This window comes from Colobus angolensis, unplaced genomic scaffold, assembly GCF_000951035.1.
Source record: "Colobus angolensis palliatus isolate OR3802 unplaced genomic scaffold, Cang.pa_1.0 Scaffold175, whole genome shotgun sequence".
NCBI classification, from domain to species: domain Eukaryota; kingdom Metazoa; phylum Chordata; class Mammalia; order Primates; family Cercopithecidae; genus Colobus; species Colobus angolensis.
In genome coordinates this window covers 3,626,043-3,640,399 of record NW_012114877.1, presented here as the reverse complement: position 1 = coordinate 3,640,399, position 14,357 = coordinate 3,626,043, and the positions used below count along the sequence as shown (strand labels likewise).

Below are 14,357 nucleotides of genomic sequence, written 5' to 3'. Positions count from 1 at the left end.
AGAGTAAGCCCTCAGATATTTGCTAAATCAAATTCTCTTTGACTGCATCCTGCAAGGTTTGGGGGAGACAGAGCATCTTATAAGGTGTTCAGTTCCCTAACTCTGGTAGGAAGCTGGAGAAAAGAAGAAATGCTATGCATCATCTACATCAACCCCCATCTCCTGTCTCTCTTACACAGTAGAAAAATGAAGCTGGGAGAATAATGTAATAAAAATTCCACAGCGATTTAGGGGCAGAACCCAAACTAGAAGCCACATCTTCTGTCTTCGAATCCAATGCTGATCCCATGTAGGCACAAAGTGCCAGATGCATGACATGTGAGGACTGGGAGTCAGGGGATGGCCACCCCTCCTCAAAAGGGGGCCTTTGGTTCAGACCCCAGATGCTCCATGTCTGCCCTCCAGCCAACTACTCTGAGGGTTTGACCTCCACACCTCACTGGGGCTGGCTTCTATGTGGATTTTCTGTTTGACATGTGGAGGAGTTGGACCTGTCCTGGCATAGCAGGACACCCTAAAGAGGGCGCCCAGACCTTCCCTCCTCCTCTACCCCAGGGCTCCTTGCAGGCTGTGCTCCCACCTTCCTCCAGGCTCCAGAGAGCCAGACGGCTCCAGCGCAGGTCTCTGCACCGCGCGGCTTCCAAGTGCCTTGATGAGACGTGTTTAATCTTCCACCAGGATTATTTAACCTCCGCATCCTTGTTAACAAACAGCCATTATTAACGAGATGGTAGACCACATGGGGTGGGTTTGTACAGACAATGAGAGCTCCCTTAGCCTTTCTGCGAGCAAATTCATAGTCGTCAGCGACTCAGCTGCCCCGAACCCTCTTACACAGAAAACTGAGTCGAAGCCGGTAATCTGGCCCCTTCCCCACGACCCCCGGGGCTGGAGGCTCCATCCTCTGCAAACAGAGCTACATCGCTCCCTTTCTTCCCTGCCTCCCACTCTCGCTCGCTCTCCCAAGGGGTGGCTACAGTGCGTTATAAATTTTACCTTTCCAGTGTGCAGGAGAGGCGAGAGGAGGCTCTGTCCCAGCTCCGGGCCTGCCTGTCCCCGAGGACACCAATTAAAGACACTAATTGGACAGCAATACATCAAAGTCGCTCCCAGGAGTGAGTCCTCTCAGGGCGCCAGGAATCCGTTAGTTGGGCTTTTGTTTCAAACACAGAAATACAGAGGAAAAAAAACGCACACACCTCTACGCGGGCAGGAGTAGGGCGCGTGCTGTGCCGCGTGGGCTTCTCTGTCTCAGCGCTCGCTGGGAGCCTCTCCCTCTCCTCTCTTTTTCCGGCTCGGCACATCAAACGATCGTTCCCGCTTCTCTGTTCTGAGTTCACCTCACTTACTTCTCCAAAGAGCGCCGCCTAGAAGGCCCGCTCTTCTGGGACTCGCACACTAACAGAGCCCGCGTAGACGCGGCACACGGTTTTACCCAAGAGCGCTGGTTTCGGGAGAAACAAACGCACCTCCCGCGCACTTCGTTCTGGTCTTTCCCTTAATAGGTTGAGGGAGGGCAAGTAGACACCTGGGGAGGCACCTGTCGCCTGGACTCAACTGCACGGGGTCCTCACGAGGTTCCCGGACGCCTACAGGAGGAGGGCGACGGAGGGGAACTGGCCTCACCCAAGAGGGGTTATTTCAGGATACAGAAAGGGACGCTTCGACGGAGGAAGGAAAGGGTTCTTCTCTGGGGGAACTAGACGCTGCTGCTCACAGGCCCAAAGGCCCCCAGACAAGCCGGCCATGGAAGGGGCTCTGGCCCAGAGGGACCTGAAGCCACCGGGGCGCGCTTCACGTCCCCAAATGGCAAGCGGCGGGGATCGGGGGAGCTGTGGAAACCAGGTGCTTTCCTGCTATCGTCTTAGAAGGAAGGCCGAGCCTCCAGAGTCCAGAATTTACCAGCAACCTGTGCTGCGAGCGCAACGAGGCCTCCCGACTTCAGCTACAAAGGCCTCAGCGCCCTGTGGGTCAGACCCAGGCCAGGGGGCCTAAGCCCCTTACAGGGAGGGACGGAGACCCGGGCACAAACTGGGACGTCCATGCGGTGAGCGCCCGGGGATCGCTGTTCCTCAGCTTGCCCAGCCCGGGCCACACGCGGCCGCTGCCTGCGCCGGGGAGGCGGGAACCTGAAGCCAGCGAGAGCGAGGCCCGGCCCGAGTCGCCACCGCAGCCACAGCCACCGTGCAGGCTGGTGCGCCGGGGACCCTCGGCCTCACCTGGGCCTTGGGGAGGCCAGAAGTGCCCCTAATCCTACAGGGCCGCGCCCGCTCCTTTCCCTCGGGAAGACAGATTGGAATGGCTGCTTTTGATCCCATTTGTTACCAACCCCGGCATTTGTTTTCCATTTTATAAACGCTTCCCTTTAAGTAATTGTCCCTGTTAACAGCGTATACCTTTCAGCAGCGCTCACTGCGCTATAAATAATCTCGATGAAGATGCAAGGATATGACTTTCACAAGATTGGACAATTGATTCAATCTGTGACCCGCGATGGCGAATAATATTGGAAGGCTATTTAAACAGATGAAGGCCTAAATTGTCTTGCTTGTATCTGAATTAATTTCTCATTCATCATCATTATGAAGTGATTGGTCTACTCAAGCTCTTCAGCCTGCTGGAACGGAGCGGGATTTAAATGAGATTGTAACACAATTTAAATGCTTGCCGACTTTAACGAGGCCAATTGAGCAGCTGCAATAAATACAAATATTTTTCTAAACAGCCTTGTTTTAAATAATTACTTAATGCTTTCATGTTTTTTTAAGTGGCAATCTTTCTCCCTCTCCTGCTCCTGCTCAGAATATCATACACTTATTTGCTGAGAAGGTGATTTTGGAAACGACTTTGTGTTTCTGTTTGCTTTGTAGACAGTAGGATGTGTTTTGTGATTGGGTTTTGTTTTGTTTTGACTCAGAGTCTCAGAGTCAACATTTCCAGGGTCCCTCAAACTGGCACAAATGGTGAGCTGAGCCTTAGTTTCACCCTAAAACAGTCTTCTGTGCTGCCCCCGCAGAGCTTGGGAGGAGCTGAGTGATGGAAGAAATTTGTCGTTTGGACCTAGTCACTTATCCAGATGCAGTTTAGCTGGGTTTTGCAAACGAATCCGTGTGATTGCTCTTACAAATGACACCCTGAAGAGTGGCATTGTTTCTGATTTGTACTGATGACCGTCATCATCTTGAACAAATCAGAATTCCAACATATCCCAAAGGTGTCCCTTAGGAAGCTCAATCTGCAAGCAGTTTGGCTTCCTGCAAATCAAAAGGAGTAGGTGGAGGCTGACTGAGGATTTCTTTGTTAGGGAAGGGGCACAGAAAGAGAACTTTGCCATAACAAATGGTGGCAGGATGGCGGAGGAGGGGGTTGGTAATTAGAGAAATGCCAATTTTGTGGCCTCAACCTCCTTTCTCTCCTATCTGTACCCCTACTCCTACTCTTTCCTCTACCTATCTGGGGTGATGGTGTATGGAGAGGACGCTAAGATCCCTACTTTGAGAATGCCATCCGTCTGGACACCTTTGGCGGCAACGGTCCACCGCGACACTCACGTTCATTCTCCGGCGGACATATGGCGGCTGGTGTTTCCTCAGTTGGGGAATAATGGAAGCAACCAAGCGGGAGAAGCCTGAGGAACAAAAGAATCTTTTAAACTTTAGTGAAACGGCTGGGGTTGGGGATGTGGGGGGACACTCGACTTACTGTGAGGACCTGAGTCCCATTTGGGGGTGACTAATACCATGTCCCCCCGGAAGGCCTAGGGCAAAGAGATTCATTCTGAATCTCTTCTCCCTCATTCCCTAGTCGAGGGAGAGGGACTGCATGTCTGGAGAGTGCGGGTCCTAGTTTCAAACCTAGGAAGGTGGAGTGGACATAATCACTAAAGAAACCATTCAGGGGGCATGCCGCATTGGACGACAGGATCAAACTGTAGGATAAAAAAAAATAGGGACAACGATGCAGAAACCAAGTAGTGATTTGCTATGTAACTGAGGAATTTAATGCCAGAGTTAGGGAGCTGCTGGCCAGAATCATTTTGTCTTCAAGGCTCTGCGGAGCTCATCCTCTTTATCCTGTTGTTTAAAATGAGCATTATCCCAAACATATGCAATGCAATCAGTTTGGTCACACTTACAAGAACACGCTTTAATAAGGCAATCAATCACACTCTAACAAGCCAGCAATTGCCAGGGGCCGGTGCGCACTCGGGCTGTGGGGTGGCCAGCCTTGCCCAGCTGGACGAATCTGGGCTGGGTGCTGGACCACGCTTCCAGGCCCTGCCGGCCAGCCGGAATTGAAGAGCCCCGGGAAAGCGTGAGTCGGGAGTGAGGTGTCAGGTAACTGGGGGTTACCTCAGAATCTGTGCCCCAAAACAGGGTGAGAGAAGAGGAAGTGGGAGCCAGGAGCTCATAGCTACATTGGCCACTAATAGCTGTGTAGACCTGGAGTTTCTATTTTCCCACCTGCAAAATGGAACCGAGATGAGGCAAAGCCAACACTGAGAAAGTTGAAAAACGAAAACAACATCATGGTAGGTCCTGGTCTAGCCGTCTGTTTTCCAGATAAGGAGGTTGTGATTGTGAAGGGGTAGTACCTTCTTCAAGTCAACTCCCACTTCCTCCCTGCCACCACTCAAATGGAACGTGTCATGCCAGATGGGGTTGCCTGATGCAAGTGGGCTAAGAATGTTTGGGGCGGGGGGAAGGGGAGTGAGAAGGTTTGCCTAGTGCCAAACCGCAAACCTTGGCAAAAGGGAAATTTCATTATGAAGTAATGAGTAATTCCTCCTGGCAAGATGTATTGTTATATCTTCCACTTCAATTTGGAGGAAGAGAGGCTCAATTACCCAGAAAATACAGTCAATTAAAGGCTGCTGATTGGACACGAAGCCGGATCATCGATCTTGTACTTTCCAATATCGCTGCAGACACCTCATTTTCCCTCCCTATTAACTGAAAATACGCCTGGCATTAAGGCAACCCGCAGCCCATTTACCTGTCGCAAGCAATCTCTGCCCAACGTGGAGCAACGCAAAATTTACCGGGATTTGGCACTCGGGAGCTTTTGGCTGCAGGGGAGGGGGTGCTGGAAACCTCAGGGCACAATTTGCTTGGGAGGGCACCAGCTACTGTGTGCAGGAGGATTTACTGTGGAACCCAAGGAGGGAGGAGGGCATTTGAGGAGTCTCTATCTGCTGGCAGATACAGTGGCAGAGGACCCCTCGTGTCTATGCAATCCAGAGCCTCCTGGACTCCCAGAAGGCTCCCATCTCTCCCCTGTTTGGGTGGAACTTCACACCCAGCCACATTTGGGTCTCCTGTGGGGGGTGCAGGTGGGGGCTGGAAGGTAGCTTCTGAGCACTGCCTTTCCTCTTGTCCTAATCCCTCAGAATCCCACCCTCAAGATGACTTCCAGTCTGAGGACAATTCAGACCAAGATGATCCCAACCAAGAAGCCTTCCTCCCTGCTGTCCTCCACCCTCAAGTGTGGACCCAGCTTGACCAAAAACTCAGCTCTCTGCAGTACTCAGGCTCCACTGCCACTGCCTCACTCACCTCCCTTTGGGCTGGGGTCGAGGCAGGTTGCTCAGAGACCACAACCTGGGTCCCCTTTCAGTTGCTCAAAGGATTGGAACAACTGGAGAAGAAACCACAGGGGTGGGCCCCTGGCAGCATTCAGCTGCCACTTTACCCAGGAAAGGCTCCCCACATACCCAAAATTAAGGAAACATGCACCCCAGGGCAGCTTGGAGCCTGCCTTCTCCACCTCCATGCAATGTCTGTTTGGAGCCTACCAATGACAGAGGCTTGGAAGACTCTGTGGGTCCATGTTTTGGTTCCTTTCCTACTGAAACCCATGGTGGCTGAACTAGCAATTTTAAAAGTCAATTAAGAGCTGCTTGCTGCCACAAAAACTAAAATGCTAAAGTGAGAATTATGTCCAGCTTTTATTGCAATATGGTTAACGAATCATAACAGCAAGTTCTTTGGGCTTCAGAGGAAAACCCCAAACCAAACCAAATTCATTCCCTACAGGAAGAATCACTCCCTCTCAGTCAGGGTGAAGCTTGCATTGGGTGTACACGTTCTCTTCTTCCTCAAAAACTGGCTGCAAGGATGAGTGTGGGAGTGAGGATTTGGGGGCAGCTCTAAACAAACCCTGGTGGAGGGTACAGACAGGGTCCCCAGAAGGGGCAGAAGGCTCCCACTGGTATCTGGAAGTCAAGCTCCAGTGGTAGCTTGGGAAGAAAATGAGAAAAAGTTGTAAAATGCCCAATGCAAAGGGTAGGGCCAGAAAACTCCTGGTGAAGTGAAGGTGAACAAGCAAAGGATGAAAATTGCCTATAATTTACCGCCAGATACTGAGAGAGGGAGGTGAAGTTCTCACTCCCTAAGCTCTTCCCTGGGCGCCTTGTTAACAGCTCCAGCTCTGGGCTCAGTGGTCAGCTCCGTGTTGATCATTATTACACATTCAACATTCATAAACCCTCCTCGCACACATCACTTGCTAATCAGGGTGTGTGCTGGGCCCAGGGAAAAAAGGCTTGGCCTCATAGAAGCGGCAAAGGGCTCCTGGGGCATCTGCAGCCTCCCTGGCCAACAAAAAAGTGGGGGCAGGGAGAGATGGAGCCGCAAGTTGAGAGGTGTCACAAAGCTGGGAATGAGGAAGGAGATCTGGTGCTGGCAGACGCCAGACCCAGAAAATGCTGTGTAGTCGAGGCTCCAGGTTCCGTGCCAAGGGGCCGGATTCTCCCCAGTAGTAAATAATCTCTCACTCTCTCCTCCAAATGACTGGTATGTTGCCATCCACCAGCCCCTTGTCATGCCTTGGAAAGGCTGCAAAGACTAATCTCTACCTGCTCTGCATACACAGCATTTTGTTCAGACAGACAGCAATTTCCCTTTCCAGTGCTTGGGCCTTGGCTGGGGAGAGGGGGCCCGCTGAGAGGGGAGTGTGAGATGGAGGGTGATGGGCCGAGGGGCCGGATATTGATTGCTGTTGCTGCTAAGTTTTGTTTAGCTTTGGAGCTACAGCCTCGACCCTGATAGGGGGCGGTGGGTCCGGAGGCCGCCCCGGAGGAAGGTCTCTCAACCTCTGCTTCCCTATCCCCACTCCTGCTCCCCAAACGCGCCAGCCACGGCCACTTCCTAGGCTTTCCAATTCTCGCGGCCGGATCCCGCTGGTCCTTTTCCGCCCTCTCCTTTCCCCGTTGGCTTCCTAGGGGCGAGGAGCGAGAGGCTGAGTGCCGGGGATGGGGGGTGACCCCACGGGCGTCCTGGAGCCGGCAGCCGGCCTGAGGCCCCTTATCTAGTGAGGGGCACCTCCTCCCTCTGGTCCAGAGCGACGGAGGAGGCCTTGCTGAGCACCGAGGGCGCGAAGGTGAGGAAGGAGTCTGAGCGGGAGGTGGAGGCACAGGTGAAGTCCGAGGCGGCGGCAGCCCGGGGTGCCAGCCCGTTGGCCGGGCCGCTGTGACAGGCGAGGCAGGAGCAAGGGCCGCCGGCCGAGGCGCCCAGTCCGTGCGCGGGCCCGGGATAGAGCGGCGGGTGACGGAAGGCGCACAGCAGTTCGGGCCGCGGGTAGGGCTGCGACAGCACGCGGAATGTGTCGAGCGGGCGCAGCGGGCCGCTGAAGGGCGAGGCAGCGGCGGCGGAGGCAGCGGATGCGGCGCCCAGGCCCACAGGCGAGTAGTAGGGCAGGGGCAGGTGAGACGGGAAGGGGTAGGGCAGGCCGCCCGCGGCTGCCGCATGGCTCATCATGTAAGTGTAGAAGGCGGGGTCCGCCGGGTGCGGCCACGTCATGGCCAGGCGCTGCCGCTTGTCCTTCATACGCCGATTCTGGAACCATACCTGGGGAGAGGAGCGGAGCAGGTTCGGCAGCTGGACTCGGCCCGATAGTCAGAGGCCGGAAGTCTGGTCCCGCTCCGGGGACGGTGTTCTCAGGGCAGGAAGAGTCAAAGCAGACACCAGCTGGGTAGAGACGGACCCCACCACCACCACCTGGAGCTGGAATCCCTCCAGAGAGTTTTCGGGAGTGACTCCAGCCCGCTCCCTCCTTCCCTCTGCCCAGGTGGCCAGGCCCTGGGGTGCCAGAGGCCGGTGTGTGTACGGGAGGAGCGGTGAGAGGACGTGGACTCAATTGGTCTGAGGCCGCAGACAGCGTGTCCCCAGAAACTACCTTGTCACCCGCACAGGCACTCTATACCCTCCCCCCACTCCCACCCCCTGTCTATTTAACAAGGAAAGAGACAGAGTCAACCACACGGCAGCAATGCCTGCCTAGGAGCCGTCACGAGGGTCAATCTGCACGCGCTGGGCAGGGAGACCCCAGGCCCAGATTCCTGGCCTGCGGTTTATGGAGTGGGCAGTTGGTATTTACTTCCCGCTAAGTAGGTGCACATCCGCCTCCCCAGCCTGGACCCCGCATACCTTGATGGTGGTTTCCGGCAGGTTTAGGGCGGCCGCCAGCTCGCATCTCCGCGGCCTGGATACGTAGTTCTCCCGGTAGAATTCCTTCTCCAGCCGCGCAATCTGCTCTCGGGTGAAGGCGGTGCGGTAACGACGCATCTGGTCACTGGCGCTGCACGCCAGGGTGCCTTGCGAGCCGCCCCCGCCACCGCCGCCGTTGCTCTTGGAGGTCTCACTTCCTCCGTTCGGACTGCCGACCAGCGCCTCGGAGCCGGACCCTGCACAGCGAGTCCAAAGCACAGGCGTGTACAGACACAGACACACAAATGCCACTGAAGTGGGGCTGTAGGCCTAAGGTGGGAGGGTGATTTGGGAAGGGACACCCTGTCAGCCACTCCGATAACTGTTTCTGCTAGGGTACTGCGGCCACTGGGGAACCCAAGAAGGGAAGATAAGGGCCTGCCCTTGATTAGGTAGGTAGAGGTCTTTGGGGAGGCCTTCCCTTCCCCTAAGGCATTCTGGGTACAGGGGTTCCCAGTTGCCCTTTCCACCTGCCCTGGGGCATAGGAGAGCTTTCTGCCTCCCGTTGGCAGGGGTGGGCAAGGGTGTGCACTTCTGACAGGCACATGAGTTGAGATGCACCTTTGTGCTAGAGCGTTGTAAACTCTGGGTCAAGTGCATTGTAGTATGCTGAGCAATCAGAGAGTTTCCTTGCTCTTCTGTGTGCCAAGCTGCCAGAACAGGTGTGGGAATGTGTACTAGGTTCCGTGTATTGCAGGGCTGGAGTGAGAATGCTTGTTGAGTATCTTATTTATTACCTTAGTATATGTGAGTGAAGTGCAGGTTGTTCTGAGGGCAGGTTGTGGGAAGGAGGCTGGGTGAAACTGGTGATAAGACAGTAAGGGGTATTCAACAAGGTGTTGGCTGCCAAGGCCAGGGGGTGGTCTTTCTTCCCTCCCAGGCTCTTTCCACCCACTCCTGCAGTTCTATGGAGGAGTGTCTGCTGGTGGGCTCCCCTCTCCACCCCCACCCACAGTTTTCCACCCCCGTCTGGGAAGGTGGATTGTTGGCACAGAGGGAAACTCCCTTCCGAGCTATCCACCCCCTTCCCATTAGCCTTTGGTGGGGAGGGGTTCTCCAGTTAAACCAGCCCCCCTTTGGGCCTACCTCTGAGAAGGGTGGGGCTCCAGCCCCCTGCAGCTCCTTTTCCTTTGGGTGGAGAAGTGGGACTAGGAAGGAAAGGGGAAGGGGGAGAACCCGATCTCTGCCTTTTCAAATGCAACCGGAGACCAAAGGCAATTAGACCATTGGGACCATTTCCGACCTGGCGCCGCCAAGCCCGGGAAGTGACAAGGTAATTTAGACCTCTGACCGACGTGCAAACTGGTCGGAGGGCTGCAGCACCCGGGCTGCCCAAGTGGGCCGCAATTTTACGGTCCTTTATGGACTCCTGGCTTCCGCGCCTCCATGCCTCTTACACCCGGACAGCCACAAACTGCCCGGACCGGCGTTTGATCTTGCCCTCGCCTGGAGAAAGTGTCTTCCCCTAGCAGTTGAAGCCATTCCCCGAGCAGTTGAAACACTGGGGGCTTGGGGTGAGCTTTGAATCCCCCAAGTCCAGGACTTGCATCCGCGCCCACTCCACCCCACACTCAAGGCACTGCTGTCACCCTTAGTCCCGCCAATGCCAGAACACAGTAGGAGACCCCCGCCAGAACGCAGATAGCAGGGAGAGTTGCTCAGGTGGGTCCCCCCAGCCATCCTGCCCTAGGGGAAGGGAGTGTCTCCCTCCTGGCCTGCGCCGAAGTGAAGGGTGGGCGCAATGGGAGGCCCGAGGAGCGGAGGGGCGCGGTGGCTACCTTTGCTGTGCTGGTACTCGGCGTTCCCGGTGGCGCAGTCCGGGGTGCAGCTCACCTCGATTTCTTCATAGAAATCCGACTCGGTGTCCGAGCTACTGGGTTGCCCCTGGCCGGAGAGGCTGTCGACGGAGGGGGCCGGGGGTCCCGGGCCAAGCATGGCCGCCCCGGCTACCCGGGGCTCGGCGCCCGGCCCCGCCGCGCTGCCTGCGAGTCCATCTACCGGCTCCTCCTCCGGGCCTCCCCCGCCGCGCTCCCGGGTGGCCGGAGGGACGGCCCGAGGGCTCAGGCAACCACGGGGCACCATCTTCTCGGGCGGCTCCGGCAGCGGGCTGCCCACGGCTTCGGACAAATTGGAGACCCTCTTGCCAACCAGAGTGCCAAGCTGACCCCCATCCAGAAACACAACCATGTCCTTTCGGCTCTCCATCCCGGGGCTCTCCGGTAGGGGAGGGGAAAGCCCCAAGTGAGTTCCTAACCCCGGCTCCCTGGGTCTCCAGCGGCCAGACGGATCTTGGTTGCAGGAGGGAGAAAGAGAGGCCGGGTTACTGGGACCGCGCAGAGCGGCTGGAGCGAAGTCCGTACCGCGACCGCGGCGGTGGCGGTGGGGAGCTAGGGTCACCTTGTGATGCGAGCGCTCCTCTGTGCCGCACCGCCTCTGGGAGGAAGCCCCATTGCCCTCTTCTTTCTAAGCTGTCATCCTCCTGCTGCAATCGTCATTACAGTACCGCTGGTGACGCCACTCGGCGAGCGCAAGTGGATAAATAGAAACGTCTGCCACAGCGAAGATGAAAGGAGACCCGCAGCTAATGGCTCGGCAGTGATGCGCCAGGTGTGGGCCTCGCTCGAATGGGGAGGAGAGTGTGAAAACAGACAGAGAGACACACACACTGAGAGAGGGAGACACCCAGGCAGAGGGGATGCAAATGGAATTCCGCAGAAAGAAAAGAGAGCTTAACGCGCGCGGCGAGTTCCGCAGGGGCAGCGGGACTCGGTAATTAAATACGTTTTTGATTTTTTTATTTTATTGTTGTTTTGATTTTTGTTTTCTTAACTTGGTGCCTTGATCTAACACCGATGAAAGAATCCATAACTGCATTTTAGAAGTGTGAAGCCCAGCTTACAAGCCTCAATTCTGTCGGCATTATTACAACTGTCTGCCCCTGGCAGCTAACCTCAAACTGGCTGAAAAGTCTTTTTACAAGCTACGGAAAAATGTATCCCCCCGCCCCAAGTTGACTGGAGAGCTTGAGGCTGGGCCATCTTTTCCTCTCTTCTCCTCCCTCTCCCTACCCACCTCTGTCTCCTTACTCCTGGGAACCAAACTTTGCTATTTTTCTTCCCCAAGGGGCAAAAAATAAATACCTTACTTTTTTCTTAAATTTAAAGACCCGCCTTGGCTGCTGTAAGAGTGTGTGCTGATTTCTTTTAAATACCTCCTTCCCATCTAGATGGTCTTAAGTTTTCCACAGCCTGGTTTCATCTTGAGACGGCTATTCGTAGAAGAAGTCGCTTTCCCGTTTGCCTGGGCCTCGCCTGCACTCCAGGTATGTTGGGTGGGGAGAGGTTCTAAGAGTTGTCTTTTTTTTTTTCCTTGCCCATATTTTAAGGTATTCGTTCAGAATCAACGGATTCTCCTGGAAAGAGGTTTTCCAAATGAAGAGGACCCAGGAAATGCGGCCCCTGCTGTGGCAGTACTGGAGGCCCCGAGCTGGGAGAAGGCAGTAACTTTCATCGCAGTATTTTGGGCAGGGGTTCAGCCTCCCGGAGCACAAAAAGGTTGGGGTTCATAGAAGTTTGACTCATAAGGTCGTCTCCCAAGTGCCTGCCCAGGGGCAGTGGTCTCTGTCTCCAAAAGTGGATGGCATTTGAAGTAGAAGAGAGTGAAGTCGCTGAAAATGCCCTAAAACAGCAAGTAAGTAGGGGCTCTGATGAAGGGCAGGAGGTGGGGGCAGGGGTTGTGGAACTTGATATTTGGGGGCTGCCATAGGCCTCTGTTGGCTCCTCTCCCAGGGAAGAAGCTTGAATAGAACTCCTACAAACTGACACTTTGAGCTCTAAGCAAGTGTGCTGGGGCCAGGTGGGTGGGCTAAGTCTGTCCCCACATTGCTGAAGGCAGGAGGTGGGCACCTTCTATGCTCAATCTCCCTTTCTCCGCCTCCTCCCCAAGAGCTTCCAGCCCTAGGCAGCCAGCTGCAAAGGGCAGCCCAGCACCTCCCTTCTTTCCATGTCCCTAGCAAACCCCCAGCTTTTACAGGTAAGTCCTCTTTCATGACCTTTTTGTCTGTTATCTCCTACTTTTCTCTCCTCCTGTTTCTCCTTGTGTATTCTTCTCCCTCTTTGCTTCTCTCCTCCATCTTCCTATCCATAGGGTTAAGGAAGGTAGAGGAAGTAAGGGGTCCAAAGAAAGACAGTTTTCTCTCCACTCTGGCTTTCCACTTCTCCTTCAGTCTAAGATGCTCATTAATCTTGCCTGGGGACAGAGGCAGTGGGATCCAGAAGGTGGTGTCCACATATATATCTCCACTCTTTGGGACTGCTGAAGCCACTGTGTGCTGAGCACTGCTAGCCTCAAAATCCAGGGTAATGTTTTAGATGTGAGAGGAGCAATTGAGAGTCAGGGAGTCAAATCCTGGAACCTTTTGCTGCCTTGGAGAGCTGTCCAGGGATTCTATCATGCTCTGTCCTCCCTAAGAGCAGCCACAGCCTGAGGGAGCACCTGGCTTGCTCTCTTTCCTGTCAATGGCAAGCCCCCTGGGCATCTGTCTTAGAGCTGCCAAGGTTGCCTACTCTCTATAGGGTCCTCCAGCATTAGGCCTTGGTGGTGGTGCCCACCCTCCTTTCCTCCTTGAGCACTTCACCTTCTCATGGGTAGCCTGCTGCCCCCATCTCCTAGGGGCTGGGTCCTCAGAGGGACTCCTGGCTCCCCACCCCCCTCCCAACAGCTCTGCATTCAATGAGAATCCTCTGTTTGATCCTCTTTTCCTCTGGGTGAGATGAAAGCCGAGTAGGAGAGATCAAGGAGCACTACTTAGTCTCCTTCCTGGGTCGGGCCCAACAGAGCAGGGCTTTTACATCCCGGGGAGAGGGCTGGATGGAGCTGAGGACAGGCTTTTCAGAGGGAGGTTGCCTCCCTTGGGCTCCAGATCTGAAGCTTCAGGAACACATCCCCTCAGCCCAAAGCCTTCCCCAGCCCTCTCTCGACTTCTGCCCCGCCCTTTCAAAGCTGACTGTTTCTCCAGTCTTAGGAGCGTAGGGAACCACCCCCACTTCCGCCCCTTTCCGCCGGTGCATTAGGGGGAAAACGTTTTAACCAAATGTCACTTCTTCCAAAAGCATCCTTTCATCAACGTCACATTAAGAGTGGTTGGGTTTTGCCGGGCGCGGTGGCTCAAGCCTGTAATTCCAGCACTTTGGGAGGCCGAGACGGGCAGATCACGAGGTCAGGAGATCGAGACCACCCTGTCTCTACTAAAAACTACAAAAAACTAGCCGGGCAAGGTGGCGGCGCCTGTAGTCCCAGCTACCCGGGAGGCTGAGGCAGGAGAATGGCGTGAACCCGGGAGGTGGAGCTTGCAGTGAGCTGAGATCCGGCCACAGCACTCCAGCCTGGGTGACAGAGCGAGACTCCGTCTCAAAAAAAAAAAGAGTGGTTGGGTTTTTAAAGGAAAGAAGACAAAAAAAGAGGACTGGATAAGAGCACTGCTTTGGTTTTTTGGGTGGTGAATGTGGGGGGAGTATTCAATAACGTCATTATCATTGTATCGTGAAGGTTATTCGCGGCACGGCTCGAGAAGGAAGGTAAATTCCGAGAGCAAGTGAAGCCTTGCACAACCCCATTAAGCCTGGGCAATCCCGTAACAGCGGAGAAGGGGTGATAGCAGGTGAGGTGGAGGCCGCTCCAGGCCCGGCGCCTTCTCATTTCCCGCGGCGGGGGACATCCATCCCCCACCTGCCACACGGCAGGCCCCCAGTCCCTTCCCTGCCGGGGCGACGGGCTTCGATCCAGCCGGCTCCTCTCGGATTGAAATTCTCGGGACTTCAAAAGCTCCCAGCTTGGCTTCCGCCGGGGCTGGGCTGGCCTGGGCCGGGGTGG

At 55.2% G+C, this 14,357-nt stretch overlaps 1 protein-coding gene and 1 long non-coding RNA gene across 4 annotated transcripts; one reads left to right on the top strand and one right to left on the bottom strand.

Annotated features, from left to right (window-relative positions):
- Positions 1-5,928: 5,928 nt before the first annotated feature.
- Positions 5,929-11,178, bottom strand: EVX1 (even-skipped homeobox 1). 3 transcript variants are annotated; one of them, XM_011938594.1, is made up of 4 exons: positions 10,320-11,178; positions 9,224-9,279; positions 8,427-8,683; positions 5,929-7,847 (listed from the first exon to the last, which is right to left on the bottom strand). In XM_011938594.1, the coding sequence occupies exons 3-4, from the start codon at positions 8,562-8,564 to the stop codon at positions 7,305-7,307; spliced, it is 681 nt and encodes a 226-aa protein (XP_011793984.1). In that variant the 5' UTR covers positions 8,565-8,683; positions 9,224-9,279; positions 10,320-11,178; the 3' UTR covers positions 5,929-7,304. The 3 variants fall into 3 exon arrangements, with proteins under 3 accessions (XP_011793984.1, XP_011793983.1, XP_011793985.1); XM_011938593.1 differs by lacking the exon at positions 9,224-9,279 and having other exon boundaries at positions 10,265-11,178; XM_011938595.1 differs by lacking the exon at positions 9,224-9,279.
- On the top strand, positions 6,526-12,177 carry LOC105509383. Its single transcript, XR_001001430.1, has 3 exons — positions 6,526-6,794; positions 11,713-11,808; positions 12,084-12,177. It is a non-coding gene; the product is annotated as an uncharacterized LOC105509383 (long non-coding RNA).
- Positions 12,178-14,357: the final 2,180 nt, after the last annotated feature.